The sequence below is a fragment of the Electrona antarctica genome (genome assembly GCF_951216825.1).
Source record: "Electrona antarctica genome assembly, chromosome: 1".
Taxonomy (NCBI): domain Eukaryota; kingdom Metazoa; phylum Chordata; class Actinopteri; order Myctophiformes; family Myctophidae; genus Electrona; species Electrona antarctica.
In genome coordinates this window covers 28,431,914-28,449,453 of record NC_136806.1, presented here as the reverse complement: position 1 = coordinate 28,449,453, position 17,540 = coordinate 28,431,914, and the positions used below count along the sequence as shown (strand labels likewise).

Genomic DNA, 17,540 nt, shown 5'->3' with positions numbered 1-17,540 from the left:
ACAGCTGGCCACTGGCCACCTGTAAATGTCCTTCATGTCAACAAACTCCTTTTGTCATACAAAATAGCCACAGGAAGGCACATAGCAAATGGCAAAGCCCTCACCACATGGGATCGGGTGTGTGGGAAAGACAGTCACATACTTTGGAGACGAACTGACTAGTGCAATTAACTATACCTACTGAATAAACAGTTGTCGAGTAGCTTACATTTGTTCACATAGCCTATGTTCAAGAGAATTATTGATTCATAATTCACCACATATCCACCAGACGCATTTGTGCCGTTTCCTGATAAATGACATGTGCATGGATGTTACACATCTGTGTTGGTCTTACCAATGATACTTCTGAAGGCTCTGTTCCATTCTGGTCAAACAGAGTCAGGATGCTGCTGATATTGTGCATGTTGGCTCCCTGGAAGCACCAGCTGTGTGTCTCAAACTGGGGTCCAGGGACCCTTGTGGTTCCTTATGGGGGTTTCCAAATGGCCCTTTATACTGGTGTGTAACTCTTGAGTGGGTGCAAATGGAACCAATAAATGGACCCACTATGGGGGGGAGTATGGACTAGGCCCAATTTCTTTCCAATATGACTGCTCTGCATATGAGCCTATCACTTTTGGTGTGAGCTGACTTTTGGTTTTGTATCACACTCATTTGCTGCACCTGTGTGACATGGCAGAGATTGAGAGAAGACAGAGAGGTTATCCTTTGGTAAGTTCATGGAAGTATTTGCATTCTTTTTGGATTTGTTGGTGAAAGGAGAAGTAGGCTAATAGAAGAACTAAAATGCAAATTAGACTATGCCATTGACTTGAGAAGCCCAGCACAGCTCCACAACACTGCTGGCGATTCCGGTAGGCTTGATTCTATGTTTACCAAATCCTACTCATAATATATGAGTAGGTCTAGGTAGGGTGTAGCTGTATATGTCATTGATCCTCACTAAAGCTTCACTTGCTCTGGTGTGAAAGAGAAGCTGGGCACTGCTGAAAATGAGATGAGCATTCTCAAATACCCAGCATGAATCCAATTGTTCAAACCATTTCAGTTTAACTTGACCTTTTTTGTTATTGTTAGATGAGTACAGTTTTAATTGCTGGTAACGAAAACGTAATCTAACAAGTTACTTTTCTAAGAGAGTAATCCTGGGATATAAGAGAATACTTTTGTGCCAGTGATCTCTATAACGTTACCCAGCACCGCTCAGGAATGCCACCAAAAAATAAATAAATCTCCATGGATTCGAGGCGGGCCATTTTTGGGAGTAAAGAGAATTAAAGTACTTAAGTAAATGTACTGTTATGTAGTACTTAAGTAAATGTACTATGTTACTGTCCACCACTGCATCGAACCCATTTAAGGCAAAGCTTTAGCATTATTCAGCGGGAGGTGGTCTCTATGTAGATAGAGGTGGTCTCCCTAGACTATAGCCTGTGATATGAATGACAGGTCAATATGGGGTAGCGTCCTCAACCATCACTGACTCCATGTTGCTGATGTAATCCCAGAGCAAGACCCCCCCCCCATGTTTATTCCTACAGGGCGGCTGTGTGTGTGTGTGTGTGTGTGTGTGTGTGTGTGTGTGTGTGTGTGTGTGTGTGCGTGTGCGTGTGCATGTGCGTGTGCGTGTGCGTGTGCGAGTGCGAGTGTATGTGTGTAACCAAAATATGATAGTGGAATATAAGGAGGAGATATTGCGAGGACCGTGTTCCTGGTCCTCACAAGAGAAATGGTTGTTTTATGGTTGATAACAGATTTTCGGAAAGAGGTTTACAGTTTCAAAGATTCAGGTTGGGGTTATAGGTTTAGGATTAAACATTTAGAAGTTATAGGTTCAGGGATTAGAGATGTATATATACCCAATTTACACTCTGTTTGCACCGGAAAATTGACAATCTACAAGTTCACATACACTTTAGGCGTATGGTTAAAATTGGCAATTAGAAATAAAATTGCAGTCCTAAAATGTCTTAAAATGTTGATGCATTGGTGAAATATAAACATATCGTAAGTAACCCATTAAGACTAGAGGCCGATTCTACAATGTCTTATGTTGCTATATATCAGTGGTGCTCAAACTTTTTCAAGTCAAGGAACCCCATGTATTTGTATTTGGCCGTGGAACTCCATCTAAAAATATCTTGTTTCAGGGACCCCCAGAAGACAGATGTTCACGTGGCATGAAGCTCGTTTATCTGCTATTTTTATATAGTATAATAAGTATAATTTAATAGTTAAAGTGGTTAATATCTAAAATGGCTCAAATGCTTTACCGGTTTGAAGGGTATTATGAAACTGAGCCATAACATAATTATCTTTTCAAATGGGGGTCCGCTAGATAATATGTATAAATGTGGGGGTCCTTGACATGCAAACGTTTGAGAACCACCGGGTGTAGGGAATGGTGTATTAGAAATGACCACAGGTGTCCAAATATTCATGTTTCTATATCCTGAGCCTCTAAATCCACGCGTATAAAGCAGCTCTGTTTGCACCCCCAAGACACTGACATGATGTCAGTGACGGCATGCAGGCCGTCTAAGGAAACGGCATCTAGGGTCCTGCATTTGAGGTTTGATTCAGGATCTGTTTCACAAGACAACAACGACAAAGGGGACGGGAGGGGGACAACTAATGAAATAAAGGCAGTGAGCGGCCTACTGGCAGACAACAGCCAGGGACGTGTAGAGAGACAATGCCTTTCTTTTTACACTCATTTATCTCATTTTAAATGCACGTTAGGATGATACTTTGAAAGAATAACTGAGCTATCGGCTATTCGGTGCGCGGCATCGATAAGGCCTGTAGATGTGGCGTACGTACGGCATGGATTTGTACACAGAGTGGGCAATTCTTTCAACATAAAATTCATTCAAGTTCAGGAGTGTTCCAAAACTCCCTTGAATGCTGCTTTTGGGTACAGCATGGGGAAGGGGCATTAGCTTTTCTTTCACCATTATAGTAAAATCTTTAAGCTGCATTCGTGGTCTGGACTCTGGAGAGGGCATGTTTTAGAGACAGGTAAAAGGGAAGGGGCTGCTCAAGCCCCCTTTGATGTCTGTGTGCACGTGCCTGACAACAGCCGATCTACAAGCTCACAACGTGTCGTTATACAACACATTGTGAGCTTGTCGATTGTCTGTTTTTGGCGCGAGCAACCAAGTATAAATTTCGACCTGCCTTGACAGGTGGAGGTGAAATATCGTGGCGTCTGGGTGAAATAGTAATCACATTACCTCTCTCCGTATTCATTATGAATGACTCCATTCGAAGGCTTTACTGGCACTACTGTATTAATCAAGCTAAAGTGTGTTGACTTTTGTCTGCAATGCAAAATGTATAATGCTGACAGTTTGAATTTACTTGGCTTATGACTGCACATATATTTTATTCAGTGTGATCAATGTGATTCCTTGTCTGGTACTACAAGTTGTTCCTGCCCTTTATGAACCTTTACAAATATTATTATTTGGGTGCTATTAATAATAGTGTGGAGCGATCAATAAACTATGTGGCGTTGGAAAGGCTCAGTCTACTCTAAACCAGTGGTTCTTAAACCTTTCAGGCCGTGACCACCCAAAATAATCATTTGAACTGGGAAGCACTTGGAATTGAGGCATTACATTTAGTTTGATTTGGTTTCAGTTAAATATTGTAAAAAAAAAAAAATGCCTATCTACATGCTCACAACGCAAGTAGAGGCTAATTTTACAATTTCCCCCACTTTCTTAGGTAATATTTGACACTTTGGCCTTTATAGTATGGTTTGTTGATTACTTTTGACGCAGTAATGGTTTTATTAGCCTATTAATGTATTTATTTTCTTTTCTAGAAATGTGAAGATACCCTGTGTAGTGTGTACACGTATACTGTATGTTGGTGTTCTTACCGAATGAAAAACTATTACACAAATAAAATAGTATTAATAATCCTGTATAATTATCCTATAGCCTCTCTAGTCTGGTCATGTCATTGGCAAACGTTTTGTGAAAATAGGCAAACATTCGACGAAAACGGCCGTTCCATAAGCTCAACACGCTTGTCGTTTTTTGGTCTGGGAAGAAATGTGTAGGCGGAAAACAAAAGCACATGGCTTAGTATAGAACCCTGGGGGACACCAGGGTGGTTCAGCAGGACAAGAGGAGTCAAAGATTGATGGTGGAGATTCAGCTCAATTTGTGTTCTGGTTTTTATTCGTGTACCTTCCCCTCTCCCCCACAATTAATCACAAAGACGTGTCACATGTCTAATAATTAATATATTCATATTACATATCATAGTGACAATAATAATAATTATAATAATAAAAAACATTTCACAATACAAAAGACAGTTTAAATACGCAGATTTTCAATCGCATGTCAAAGCCTTGATTCACGTTTTATTTTTATTTTTTACTTTTAACATGCATTTGAAATATAAAAATAGAATTCTGATTGCTTAAGTTTATATACATTACTTTTTTATAAATATAAGAATACAAATGTATTTTTAAAATACAAAGATAAATACAGTCACATAGTGTACATTGTGTACCAAACCAAGAAATTACATTATTATTAATTATTCTTTTTTGGATATTTAGCATTCACAAAACACATTTACGTTAGAAATGCAACTTTAACGACAATTGCAGGTCTCTCCTTCGACGTTTGCTTTTCCTTCTGTTTGTTTGTTTCTTAATTTGTCTGTCCTCTCTCCACCCAGAATCCTTCACTCTTGGCCTAGGTCAGTGATTCTAAACCCCAAGGGGGACTTGCAAGTCTGTAACTCTGAGAGTTAAAAGGAGCACTTCGCACATTTTCAACATTATCTTCATATAACTGGTCCTCACTAATGCTAATTATATAGATGCCACCATTTATGTCTACTCACACTGTGTCTCAAAGCAGGAGGCTGTGGACGGTTTGGAAACCACCAATTACATCATTGGTAGGCAAACAAGATTTCAAACCTGTTTTCTTCCTAGTTTTTTGTTTTTGTCCTTTTTTAAATTGATGCAAGATCAATGGCTTCCATTTCAGCATGCTGTTTAGGAAGAGAAAGGCTGCAATTTTGATTAGCTTGGAATCCCCCTCGATTATGTCACTGGTAGGCAGCTTTCTGAACTGCCCTTAACCCACCAATGAGATGTAGAATAGAGAGAAATGGTGTCATCTCATAATGAACATTAGTGAGGACCGATACGGTTGGAAATGGGTGAAGAGCTCCTTTTAAAATAACACTAGTGTATTTTGGCCTTCCAAGAGATACAAACTAATAATAATAATAATAATAATAATATCAACCTGGGAGACCTAGAAATTACTAAAAGTTGAGAATCACTGGTCTAGATAAATATGGCGTCTCTCCCCAGTATGGCGGGAGGCATGGCGGTCTGGAGAGCCAGGCAGGGTGGGGCTAAAGACAGACGATGCAACATGGACAGGATCTGTAGCTCAACGGTTCTCAAAGTGGGGTCCGGGGACCCCCAGGTGTCCTTCAGGAGTTACAGTTCTGTAACTGTGGGCATACAAATGTATTGACTACACTCTCTGAGTTAGTACTTTATAGTGTAGATTCGTATCTGCATATCAAGCTGGGCGTCCTTTGAAATGAAAAGGTTTTTGTTTCTTTTAGAACCAGTGGTCAGTTTAGCTCTGCCGGACGTCCTGTAGCAGTTTGTTGATTTCGGCCACCAGCTCGCTGGCGTCCATCAGCTCGTGGCGGCTGTCGCTGCGCTTTCCCTGCAGGTGGCAGCCCAGCACCGAGTCGAAATCGTCCTCCTCATAGTTCTCGGGGATCTCCTCCATGGCGGGCAGCCACTTGGCCACCGGAGGCCCCTGGAGGGCCACCACCACCTGGCCGGCTGGCATCGGCACCCCAGACGGGACCAGGGGGGGCAACACCATCGGCTGCGGCGCCATCAGAGTGGGGCTGACCAGCGCGGTGAGAGGCTGGCACGACGACGGCCCGTTGCTGTTGTTGTGCTGCTTCATGAGCGGCAGGTTCTGGGGACTGTTCTTGGGTGCCTGCGGGTGGTTCTTGTGGCCCTGCGAGCTGAGCTTGGTGCTGGGCTTCAGGGTGTGGTAGATGCTGCTGCCGGGGTTCTGGAAGTGAGTGTTGGCGGCCCACGCCGCCACCCCTTGCTGGTGGACGGAGGGGCTGGGCTTGCCGGGCAGGTGGCCCCGCCGGCGGTCCAGCGAGCCCGTCATGGGCACGCCTACGCCGCTGCCCGCGCTGCCCTTCTGGACGCTCTCGTTGACCTGCGCCAGTTGTGGAAAAGCAATTTAGTACATTTACACAAAAAAGTGAACGTGTCAGACGTCCTTGAGTGCTTCCGTTTTTAAATGCTTTATATTTCCACTCCACTATGTCTTACTTTTCACTCCACTACAATTTTATGACAGCCTTCGTTATTATTACATACTTTGCAGATTTAGACTATTTAAACAAAATGTGCATTAACCACGTATTTCATATTTTGCCCATTCAAAAACAGCCGATCTACAAGCTCACAACGTGTCACATTGCGGGCTTGTAGATGTTCTATTATGTATTTAATATTATGAAATAGGACTTTCATAATAACCAAAACACTTTCACTTTGTTACAGTCAGTACAATGTCATGCCAGTACTGTAGTACTTATAGGCCTACTGATGTAAACATCCTCCATGCTACTCCATAAGTTCGCACCAACAAGCACTTTTTTGCGAGCACTGACCTGAACGTAGGCGTCCAAGGACTGGGGCAGGAGGCGCTGGAACACGCTGCTCATCTCCGACAGCAGCGACGTCGTCCCGCACAGGTCCTCCTCGCCGCCCGCGCTGCCCCGCCGCCGGCCCCCTTCCTCCTCATCCTCATCCTCCTCTTCCCGGCCACCGTCGTTCCCGTCGCCGCCGGGGTCCTTGCCGAAGGTGGAGAAGCTCTGGTGGTTGCGGGCGGGGAGGAGTCCCCCGGCGTCCGTGCAGGGCTGCGGGATCTTCTCCTGCGACGTGCTGGCGTCGCCGCCACCACCCCCGGCTCCAGCCCCGGCCAGCCGGGAGGACTCCTCGCCCGGGATGTAGAGGTTACTGCGGTAGTCGGAGGAGGATGCCGGGGAGGCCAGCGGAGGCATCCAACACTGGTCCGAGTGGCCCAGCACACGGCACTCCTCTGTGCACAGTCTCATAGCTGCAGAGAGACAGAGATAGCAGGTTGTTAGGTATAGGGCAGTGTATCATTCATCTCTGTACATGTTGGGAAGTACGCTGTTCCTGATATGAGTTGTGGTGTTATGAAGAAAACTTGAATAAAAAGGTAGGGCAGTGGTTCTCAAACATTTTAATGTCAAGGACCCACACATTACTATGTATTTGGCCATGAACCACCATCTGAAAATATTTTGTGGCAGCGGCATCTTTCACTTTTCAAAATGTGTTGGAAAGTAGCAGATCTACAAGCTGACAAGAGAGCTGCATTTTAATCATTAGGCAAATCAGTCAGGTTATTCATCGAATAACCCAATGCGCCCAATGTGATGCTGCCCCTATAACCTGTGTGTGCGTGTGTGCGTGCATGCGAGCTTGCGCGCGCAATGTGGTTTTGTCAGCACGCACACAAACGAGCTTTTCATCTGCCCTAAGATGTATTATAAATGTCCCTTTCATGTTAATGAGGGGATAATGAGGTCCCTCTATAGCGGCGGGCAATACGTGCACGGCAGCCGTTCCTTTTTTTAACGAAGGCTTTAAGTTGCCATATTTGATTTGTCTAATTTATTCTTCAGAGATTTTTCTATTTGAAGATTTAATATTGAATGGAGGCGAGTTGAAAGGGAGGGGTGGGGGGGGGGGGGGCACAAGGGCTTTTAAGAGGAGGAGCGGCTTTTTGAATGGCTAATATGCATTGATCTGCCTGGATGAATTGTCCCCTCCATGCTAAATACATTTGCAGGTAGCAAAGGCTCTCTCTCTCTCTCTCTCTCCTGCAGAGCAGTGCCTTTCAGACTAATTAGGGCAGATTTCCAGCATGTGCCCGGAGACAGTGGAGCGTTGCACCCACCAGAGAGTCAGTCAAATATTACCTTGATGGAAAAAGACTAGACATTGCCCTTTTCTCATCTGTTCCTCTGTCTCTGTCTCTCGCCAATCGTCCGCTCATGTGGACTGCCCACCCTCACCGCACACCGAGTATGAATTAGAAATCACATGACCTCATTGTTCTCCCTGCATGGCGTTGATTTAACCTGTTATACTGCATAAATGCGTCACGCGGCGGTTAGGGTTGGGATCCGGAACCCGAGGAACCGGGTCCAACACTGATGCACCGGGAATCCGCTCCGTCACATTGGGAAACCGTTTCCCGAACCGGTTTTTTCTCACACCGTCAGAGCTGGTATATGTGGACTTCACGTCCGCTATACAATTACAATGCCGTTGCTTCTCAAAACTAATTTCAAGCACCACCATAACTCTCAGAGTGTACACCATTTGTATACACTCTGAGTTACAGAACTGTACGGGTCATTTGGTACCCCTCCAAGTAACCCAGAGCGTCCATAAGGCACTTTGAGAACCAATGAGGTATATAGGAATATATAGGCATCATTAAGGAATCGGACCGCTACGAGGGTATCGTTAAGGAACCAGAGCAACGAGCAAGCTCACCGCACGTTGCGGTGTGCGGTGAGAAAGAACAAATGTTCCTATCACACAATTATTTGGCGGCCCCCCTGTAATAACTGTAAGGACCCCCAAGGGGTCCCGGACCCCCTGTTAAAGACCCATGAATTGAACCATGGCAAGAGCCCCCCCCCCCCCCCCCCCGCCCCAAACCCCCCCCCCCCCCGTCTCTCTGGACCTACCTCTTTGATCATTTGTCTGAATACAGAAACGGTACAAAGGGGGTTGCATTTTTATCTTGCTTTAGCCGTGAGATTGGGAACGGCTCTACGATCCGTCGAGGAATAAAAGCCGACGGATCGGAAAAACACAGAGTCAGCAAACGCTGTCAACGTGGGGAGCTGATCTGCAAGCCAGGAGCAAGGCACGTACAGTAGCACAGTACAGTGGTGGGCGAAGGATTCAACCCCCAGGAGTCAAATACAGTATCTGCTGGTCAAATATCGCTACAAAGTTGAAAGCTCAGTCAAATTTGTATTTGAGTTAAAGGACTTGCTTTTAAAAGTCCTCAAGTATGCAAAAGTACATGGTTTACTTTTTTGAAGGCTATTCGTGCAAATTGCAAAGTAGATTTCCTTTTTTAATGCAATGCGTTGCTGGATTGAAATTTAGAAATGTTCTAAAACAATTCAACATTTAAAGAAATATGTGTACCCTTTTGTGCCTGAAATTGAGTGGAGTCTACTACAGTAGTAGTAGTTTAGTTAAAGTTATAAGCTTCCCCAAAAAACTAAAATATGTACGGTACGGTACAATATGTGCGGTACTATGTGCCAATATCAAGCGTGTTCCAGTTACATCCTCACCACACACGCGTGTCTACTCCTCTGTCTCTCTCTCTCTGTCTGTCTCTCTCTGTCTGTCTCTCTCTCTCTCTCTCTTTCTCTCTCTCTCTCTCTCTCTCGACCACATGGACCTCTACTCCCGCCATAATGACAGGCCACTGAATAAACTCCTGCCGCGCTGAGAGGCCAGTGAAGTTTCCTATAGTGAAGTAAAAGTACCTCAACATCTTTACTCAAGTACAGCACTTGAGTAAATGCACTTAGCGAATGGGTGGTTGGGTGGGGGTATGGTGGTATGGGGTCGGGGGGTTTGGAGGTACTCATCCAGAAGGAGAAAGGTGAGGTGTAATTATACATTCTGTAAGGGTTTAATCACTATGCCCTGTCTCCCATGGCAACCCGAGGAGGCCACCCCATGGCAATGGCAATTAGGTGGCACCCTGTCCTCAGACGCATGCATGCCGCGACTTCCCGTTTGGGTGGAGTGGCTAAAAGTGACGGTTTGGTTGGTGGAGAGGAGGCGGGGGGGGGGGGGGGGGGTCGACTAACAAGCAGAGCTGTGGTGCGCGCCAGGGAGGGTTGAAGCGTTAGTGATGAGATTGTCTGCTGAGTCTGGGCCGACTTTAATTGGGAGATAGCTCAATCGCCATGTTGAATGATGGCTGGAGGAAGATGGCTGGAGGAGAGGAGAGAGCAGGAGAGGAGACTAGGAGAGTGGCACTGGCTGATAAAGGAGGTGCAGCAGTGTGCAACCGGTGTAATGATGGCTGAGGCTGGTGTTGGGAGGCATGTGTGTGTGTGTGTGTGTGTGTGCGCGTGTGTGTGTGTGTGAACAAGCCTGCAGTCTATTATTGTGTGAAAGCCTTGCACTTCCTTTAAGCACTGCATGTTCAGTACACATTTTTTTCAACATTTTCAACTCAAATCTTTGTTTCTGGAGGTCCCTGGAACAAAATATTGCGGGGGTTCCTTGACATGAAAATGTTTTAGATAGTAATATTTTGTTTTCATTTTGTTTTTAGCGGTGAAGCTATCTCATGACTTCTGTGTGTAATCGGCGATTCCCTGTGACGTCTTTTGGCCATCCCCATGTGATCTGCGGGAGCGCAACAAACACGGCGTATAACGAGAGCTCTGCTGTCGGATTCTAATCTCTATGGTCGGGAGGTGACGCCAGAGAAACATGATGAAATGCTCGAGGGAGGGGTGTGTGTGTGTGTGTGTGTGTGTGTGTGTGTGTGTGTGTGTGTGTGTGTGTGTGTGTGTGTGTGTGTGTGTGTGTGTGTGTGTGTGTGTGTGTGTGTGTGTGTGTGTGTGTGTGTGTGTGTGTGTGTGTGTGTGTGTGTGTGTGTGTGGGGACAGGGAGGTATTTGGGCAGTAGTCCCTGGATGATTGGCTTAATGTGCAACATTGTTTTCTCACTCAACAGTAAACATACCAACAGTATAAGTATAAGTGTATACAGTTTGTCTGCACATTTCTAAATGTAATGACTTTTAAGACCTAGGGCTAAATCTTGCGCCAACCCTTATCCCTAAACTAATTTGCCATTTTTTACTATTTTAAAAAACCCTTTAAAATAGTTAAAATAGCCGATCTACAAGCTCACAATGTCTCGATGTAGATCGGCTAGTTGAACTATTTTAAAAGGTTTTTTAAAATAGCAAAAAATTTGTTTAGGGATAAGGGATAAGGGTGGTGCAAGATGGAGCCTCTGGTTTTTAATACCAAATTGTCAAATGTTATGCTAGACACGAGGCGTTGCAAGGCGTTGTGAGCTTGTAGATTGACTATTTTCACAATATTCATCTGTGGAACCGAGTCAAACTAAAATGTAATGCCTACAAATCCAAGTTTGATTGATTGATTGAAAATTTTATTAACAGTTTGCAGAATTACAGTACATTTCAAGCACAAACTCTTACAACAGGGTCCAAGTGCTTGTCAGGGTAGTGATGGGGGGGTGTAGTGTACCTGTGTGGCCTCTGTGGTGGTGGCCGTCCAGCGGGTAGAGTTCGGTGAAGCCCTCCCCCAGCAGCAGCCGGTCCATGGGTGACTCCCTGCCCGGGTCATAGTCGCTGTCCCCAGCCTCACTGTCGCCACGCCCGCTGTCCTTCAGGCTAAACTTATCCATCTCATTCAAGGCATATCTGGAGAGAGAGAGAGATGGAGAGAGAGAGAGACACAGTGGGATTGAGAGAGAGAGAGAGAGAGAGAGAGAGAGAGAGAGAGAGAGAGAGAGAGACACAGCAAAAGAGAGATCGGGTTAAATCTCCAAAATGTGATTGGTCGATCGTCAGGCATTAATATCATCAAACGGTCGAGGACTTATTCCGCACTGTCGATTGGGGGGGGGGGGAGTGGAATAAGATGGCGCGGCGAGAGGCAGCGCTTAGCGGAAGAGGTTTTGCATGAAATTATGCAAATGAGCTGAGAAATGTAAAGTTATTAAGCTCGGGGTGTTTGACTCTGCACCTCGAGGCGGCGGAACGTGTGAGCTTTCAAAGAACACATGGGGGGGGGGGGGGGATGCGGCAGAGTTTATGCAAAGAACATGTGTGACATTACCCACAAATACCACTCGGGTACCACTCTGCTGTTATGTCGTGTGTGTGTGTTCACTTGCATTACACTTCATGTCAGGACAAAATGTCCCCACAAGTATAGTAGAATTTGAGAAATAGCCATTGTGGGGCCGAAAATAGGCTGTAGATCGATGGTTATAAAACAAAGTGCAAAATGACATTCATAAACTCACTGTTCTAAAACACTGCTGTCCTCACAAGTATAGTAATAGCCCTGTGTGTGTGTGTGTGTGTGTGTGTGTGTGTGTGTGTGTGTGTGTGTGTGCGTGTGCGTGTGTGTGTGTGTGTGTGTGTGCGTGCGTGTGCGTGTGCGTTCGTGCGTGTTGTTTACCTGTAGCTCCTAGTATATTTGTTGCCTCTGAAACTTGGCCTGGGCTGGTACTGGCCCTGATGAAGCATGGACAATAGCTGTGAGACTTGCTACAATCCACAAAGAAAGACAAAAGGAAGACGAAAGAAAAGAACAACAAAACAAAAACAAACAAAAAAAGGAAAAACAAAAAAAAGGAAAGGAAAGGAAAGGAAGGGAAAAAAATGGAAGAGGGGAAAATGAATTGTGATGGAGGCAAGACAAGGCAAAGCCACACGACAATGTGGGGTGCATGGTGCTTTTTTGTGGGGTGGGGGATAGGTTGGGGGGTTTGGGGTTGGGTGAGGGGAGGATTCTGCTGAATTATGAGGTCAACAAAAATATGGCACAAAGGGCTGAAGGTAACGGAATAATGGAGGGCGAGGGATAAAATTCAGAACAGTGCTGCTGAATAATATTTACATGACGTCATACAAGTAACATTACATCAGAATCTGCTCTGTAACAAGTGATTAACAGATTATATAACATTTACTAATAGATCCACAGGTATGGATAAAATCATGCTTCATTTAGGTTTAAGTGTTATGTTAATGTAATGGCGGTTAATTGACGGTGTCATGCACCAGAAATAGCCAACATACAAGCACACAGTGTGTTGCGGATGGGCTACTTTTGTCGTGTGACACCGTCAAGAGGCTTTAAATGTAACGTCAACGTGTCTATGCGTGCGGGAATCTGAACCAGTAAACATTCTGTCTCTTACCTCCACGGGGGGCGTGGCATGGGCCAGCTCCAGCGCAAAGTTATCCGCCACGTGATTGGAGGAGATTGTGACCAGGCTGTTGAGCGATTGGCGGCTGTGGTGGCTCTGCCGGCTGCCCATGGTGCCGCCCCGCTCCGGCAGTGCGGGCGAGGGCGAGGCGGAGGGCGAGCAGCGGCCGGGGTGGTGCGCCCGCACGGGCAGCGCGCCGTTGACGGTCGGCACCAGCGTGATGTCGCCCTTGTGGATCTGCCGTGTGGGCTTCTTGGGGTGGTTCTGGTAGCTGCTCTCTGCCACGCGGCAGTTGTAGTTGTGGCGAGGGTCCTTCTTTTGCCCGCGGCCGCAGCGCGCCGTGGCGAACATGACCATGACGACCAGCAGCAGGGCGCACACGGCGCCCAGCGAGATGATCACGATGAGCGAGAGGTCGAGTGGCGGCTGGCTGGAGCCGGTCGGGTGCAAAGGGGGGAGGACGTCCATGTTCTCCTGCAGCGAGAGCCGTAGGACGGCCGAGGTGGAGAGGCGAGAGGAGCCCCGGTCCTGCACCTCTACCCGGATCTCCAGCACGTCCCTGGGAGCAGAGGAAGCAACAGTTAATAATGGAGCTCAGTCGATGTAATTGATTTGAAAAAATGTATCAATAGTGTATGATTTATTAAAATAATCGATTCATAATCTGTAAAGTGAATATAACTGATCTATAAGCTCATGTGTCACAATTGTGATGTGTTGTGAGCTTGTAGATCTGTTCATTTCATTATTTTGGTACGGATTCATTTTTTCCCCCTTCAATATAACAAAAACACTCTTCTTGGTTGTTTGTTTAATCGTAAAATGAATCAATATAATACCTGGGAACCTGTTCCAGGCTGCCATTGGTCCGTAGCTCGCAGCGTCGTGCGTCCATAGCAAACAGCCCGTCCTCGTTGCCCGCCGCGATGGCGCAGCTGAGCTCGCCGTTGGCGCCGGCATCGCGGTCGGTTGCCCGAATGGCAGCGACCAGCTGGCCGGGCGAGGCGTACCTCCAGACCGGGAGCTCGGCGGTGTGGTTGCGCAGGGACGGCGAGTGGATGACTGGCGCGTTGTCGTTCTCGTCCAGCACTGTCAGCAGGACGCTGGTGTTGACCGAGAGGGACGGGTTGCCGCCGTCGCGGCCCTGCACGGTGAAGGCCACGCGGCTGATGTCCTCGTGGTCGAAGCTGCGCAGGGCGTAGATGGCGCCATTGGATGGGTCGATGGTGACGTAGGTGGAGATGGGGCTCCCCTGGACCAGGGTGTCCACGATGGTGTAGGTGACCTGGCCGTTGGTGCCCAGGTCTGGGTCCGACGCCACCACCGTCATCAGGTAGGCGCCGGGGGAGTTGTTCTCCGAGCGGAAGACCTCGTAGCGGTCCTTCTCGAAGCGTGGTGGATTGTCGTTCTCGTCCAGCACCTGGACAGTGAAGTGTTTGATGGTGGACAGGCTGGGCGAGCCCCTGTCCTCGGCGATGACCGTCAGGCTGTACTCAGACCTCTTCTCGCGGTCCAGCGACACGTTGGTGAGGATCATGTAGTTCTTCTCGTAGGTCTTCTGGAGCCGGAAGTGGCCGTGGCCGTGCAGGCGGCACACCACCTCGCCGTTGGGCCCGGCGTCGATGTCGTCCACACGGACCAGCGCGATGAAGGTGTCAACGGGCGCGCCCTCCGAGATGTAGGCCACCTCCTCCTTGCCCGGGGTCATCAGGTTGATGTTGATCTCGGGTTTGTTGTCGTTCACGTCCACCACCTTCACCACGATCTTGCACAGGCCCGGGATGGAGTTGGGCCCCATGTCCTGCGCCTGAACGTCCAGCTCATAGCTAGACGTGGTCTCATAGTCCACCCTCTTTATAAGAGTGAGGTGGCCGCTTTCCGGGTTGATCTTAAACGTTTCCAAAATCTTCGGCGAGACGTGGCTGCTGAAGGAGTAGACAATTTTCCCATTAGTGCCCTCGTCCGGATCCGTGGCATTCAGGTCGATAATCAGAGTCCCGAGCGGCGAGTTTTCCAGCAAATTGATCACGTACGCCTGCTCGTCAAAGCTCGGGCTGTTGTCGTTGGAGTCGGAGACGCTGATCTTGAGCAGAGTGGAGCCCGACTTGGGGGGAACGCCGTTGTCCGAGGCGGTCAGCTGCAGCTGGTAGCCGGACTGGACCTCGCGGTCCAGCTCCCGCATCACCACCAGCTCGGCGTACTTGGCCCCGTCGGTGCGCGTCCGCACGTCGATCTTGAAGAAGTTGTTGGGCGTCAGCGCGTACGTGTGCAGCGAGTTCTCCCCGACGTCTGGGTCCGCGGCGGCGTCCAGCGGCACGCGCGTCCCCACCGCCGCGCTCTCGGAGATCTCCACAGGGATGATGGAGCGCGAGAAGTGCGGCGAGTTGTCGTTGATGTCCAGCACCTCCACCTCGACGTGGAACAGCTGCAGGTACTCGGTGGGCAGCGTCACCACGTCGAACTCCACCGAGCAGTTGAGGTTCTTCTCGCAGAGTCGCTCGCGGTCGATCTTGGTTCCGATGCTGATCTCGCCGTCCTCCTCGCGCACTAGCAGGAACGGTGTGTTGCCCCGCTGCATTGCGCGGAACCGGAACGACAGGGAGCCGGGCAGTTTGGACAGGACGCCCGCGACGTCCTCCTTTAGCCGAGCGATGACCGTGCCCACTTTCTGCTCCTCGTAAACTTTGTATTTTAAAGTCTTGCCGGTGGCTCCGTGCAAAACGGCGAGCAGAAATAGCAGTGCGATGGAAAATACATTCCCTTTGGTGTGGCGGTGGTTCGTTTTCTCCCCCATCTTCAGCCCTCGGACCAGGGCGATATTTCCACAGAGACTCAACAGAAAAGAAAATGGGAGGAAAATAAATAAGTCGCTTCTCACAAGTCTGGCATCTTAAAATCCGTCCCGTTTAGTCACTGCCGTGCCGTCAAACAAAAGTGCGCACCAGAAGCCGCGATGGGGTGCAAATGGAAAACCCCGCAGTTTGATGCAGATTATGCCCCCCCCTCCCCAAAAAAGTCCTCCTTATTCGGTTCCAGTTTCCACGACAGAACCCTCTAAAACTCGGGTCGCGGTGATGTTGTCGTCTGTCGTGGACGGAGCTGTTGCGTATAGCTCCACATGCGTCCGTCGCCCCTTGTGTGTGAGTGAATGAGTGAGAGTGTGCCTGAAAAGGCGCAGCGCTCTGTCTGTGTGTGCGCGCGGCGCGCGTGTCAAGCGCGCGTGTGCCTGTGTGTGTGTATTGAGCGTGCGTTTCTGTGTGTGTGTCTGCGCCCGCGCCGTGCGCACTGCTCTGTCGCGCTCCTCCTGTCTGTCTGTCTCTCTCTCTCTAAATTCTCTTCTCTTTGCCCGCCCCGCACCCAAACTGCGTCTCCTTTTCCTCGACTCACACAAAAACATTCCCCCACCTCTCTTCTCTCTCTCCTCCCCGCCCCCTCCTACTACCCCCTTTAAATCAAGTGAAAGACCCCTTCCTTTCCTTCGGTGTCCAGTGGCAGCACAGAGGGACTATTGATGGCGGCAGAAGCCGGGGTGGAGGAGGCAGGGGACCGTTCCTCCTCCCCATCTCTCCTTTTCTCAGGGAGGAAAGACCCCGGTATTAAAAAAAAGTGTGCCACAACAATGGGGCCAGAGGGAGGAATTATTCTGGGAGCTCAACTTTAAAACATGGACATAAGATTGACCCGGAGCCAGCCGCCGCGCAGCCCCGCCATTGTTGTCAAGCAATTCACAGCGTGTGCCAACTGCGTCCCCTTTTGTACACGAGTGCAAAACACAAAGTTGTCAAACCCTTATAATACCTATAGAAAACCCGCCAGCAAGTAGGCTATTATCTGTTACTGTGCGTGCATTCATGCATTGGGACACATGCAATCTCCCCGTGCATGCGTCTTGCGCTCAGCCTTATGATAATAGGATGATATAGTATAGGTTCTCAAACATGTTTCATTTCAAGGACCCCCCCCACAATTGATATAGGTATATTTTGCTGTGGACCCCCCCCCCCCCCCCCCCCCCCCCCCATTTGAATGATTTGATAACATTTTGTGCCCAGTGCCCTCAAGGGAAAATGTGTCAACATTTGTTACAGTTTTTCAAATATAGCTGAAAAATACGGCTATATAGCATAAGTGTTTCAACTTGATCCGTTTAGTTGGGGATCCCGGGGCACCCCGTCAGGCTCCATGATGGCCCTGCGGGTCCCCGGTCCCCACTTTGAGAACCAGTGGAATATTTATGCAGCAAACTGTAGGCTATGACCTGCATGCAGCCAAGCCAGCCAAACCCAGCAGACTAGTTTGCCAAATGAGATGCACCTTTGTCAAAAATGAATGCAAAGCTATTTTGGGATCGATGACAATTATAATGTAGGCTATACCTATAAGATTGAGGAGTTCAGTCACACGTTTTTTTTTTTACTTCTATATCTCAATCCGACGT

The 17,540-nt window shown here is 48.0% G+C and overlaps 1 protein-coding gene across 1 annotated transcript; it reads right to left on the bottom strand.

The window, feature by feature from the left end:
* Positions 1 to 4,205: 4,205 nt before the first annotated feature.
* On the bottom strand, positions 4,206 to 16,175 carry pcdh18b (protocadherin 18b). Its single transcript, XM_079504118.1, has 6 exons — positions 13,942 to 16,175; positions 13,094 to 13,661; positions 12,349 to 12,437; positions 11,407 to 11,582; positions 6,709 to 7,157; positions 4,206 to 6,248 (listed from the first exon to the last, which is right to left on the bottom strand). Exons 1-6 carry the CDS (start codon positions 15,894 to 15,896, stop codon positions 5,637 to 5,639), a joined length of 3,849 nt encoding a protein of 1,282 aa, XP_079360244.1. The 5' UTR covers positions 15,897 to 16,175; the 3' UTR covers positions 4,206 to 5,636.
* Positions 16,176 to 17,540: the final 1,365 nt, after the last annotated feature.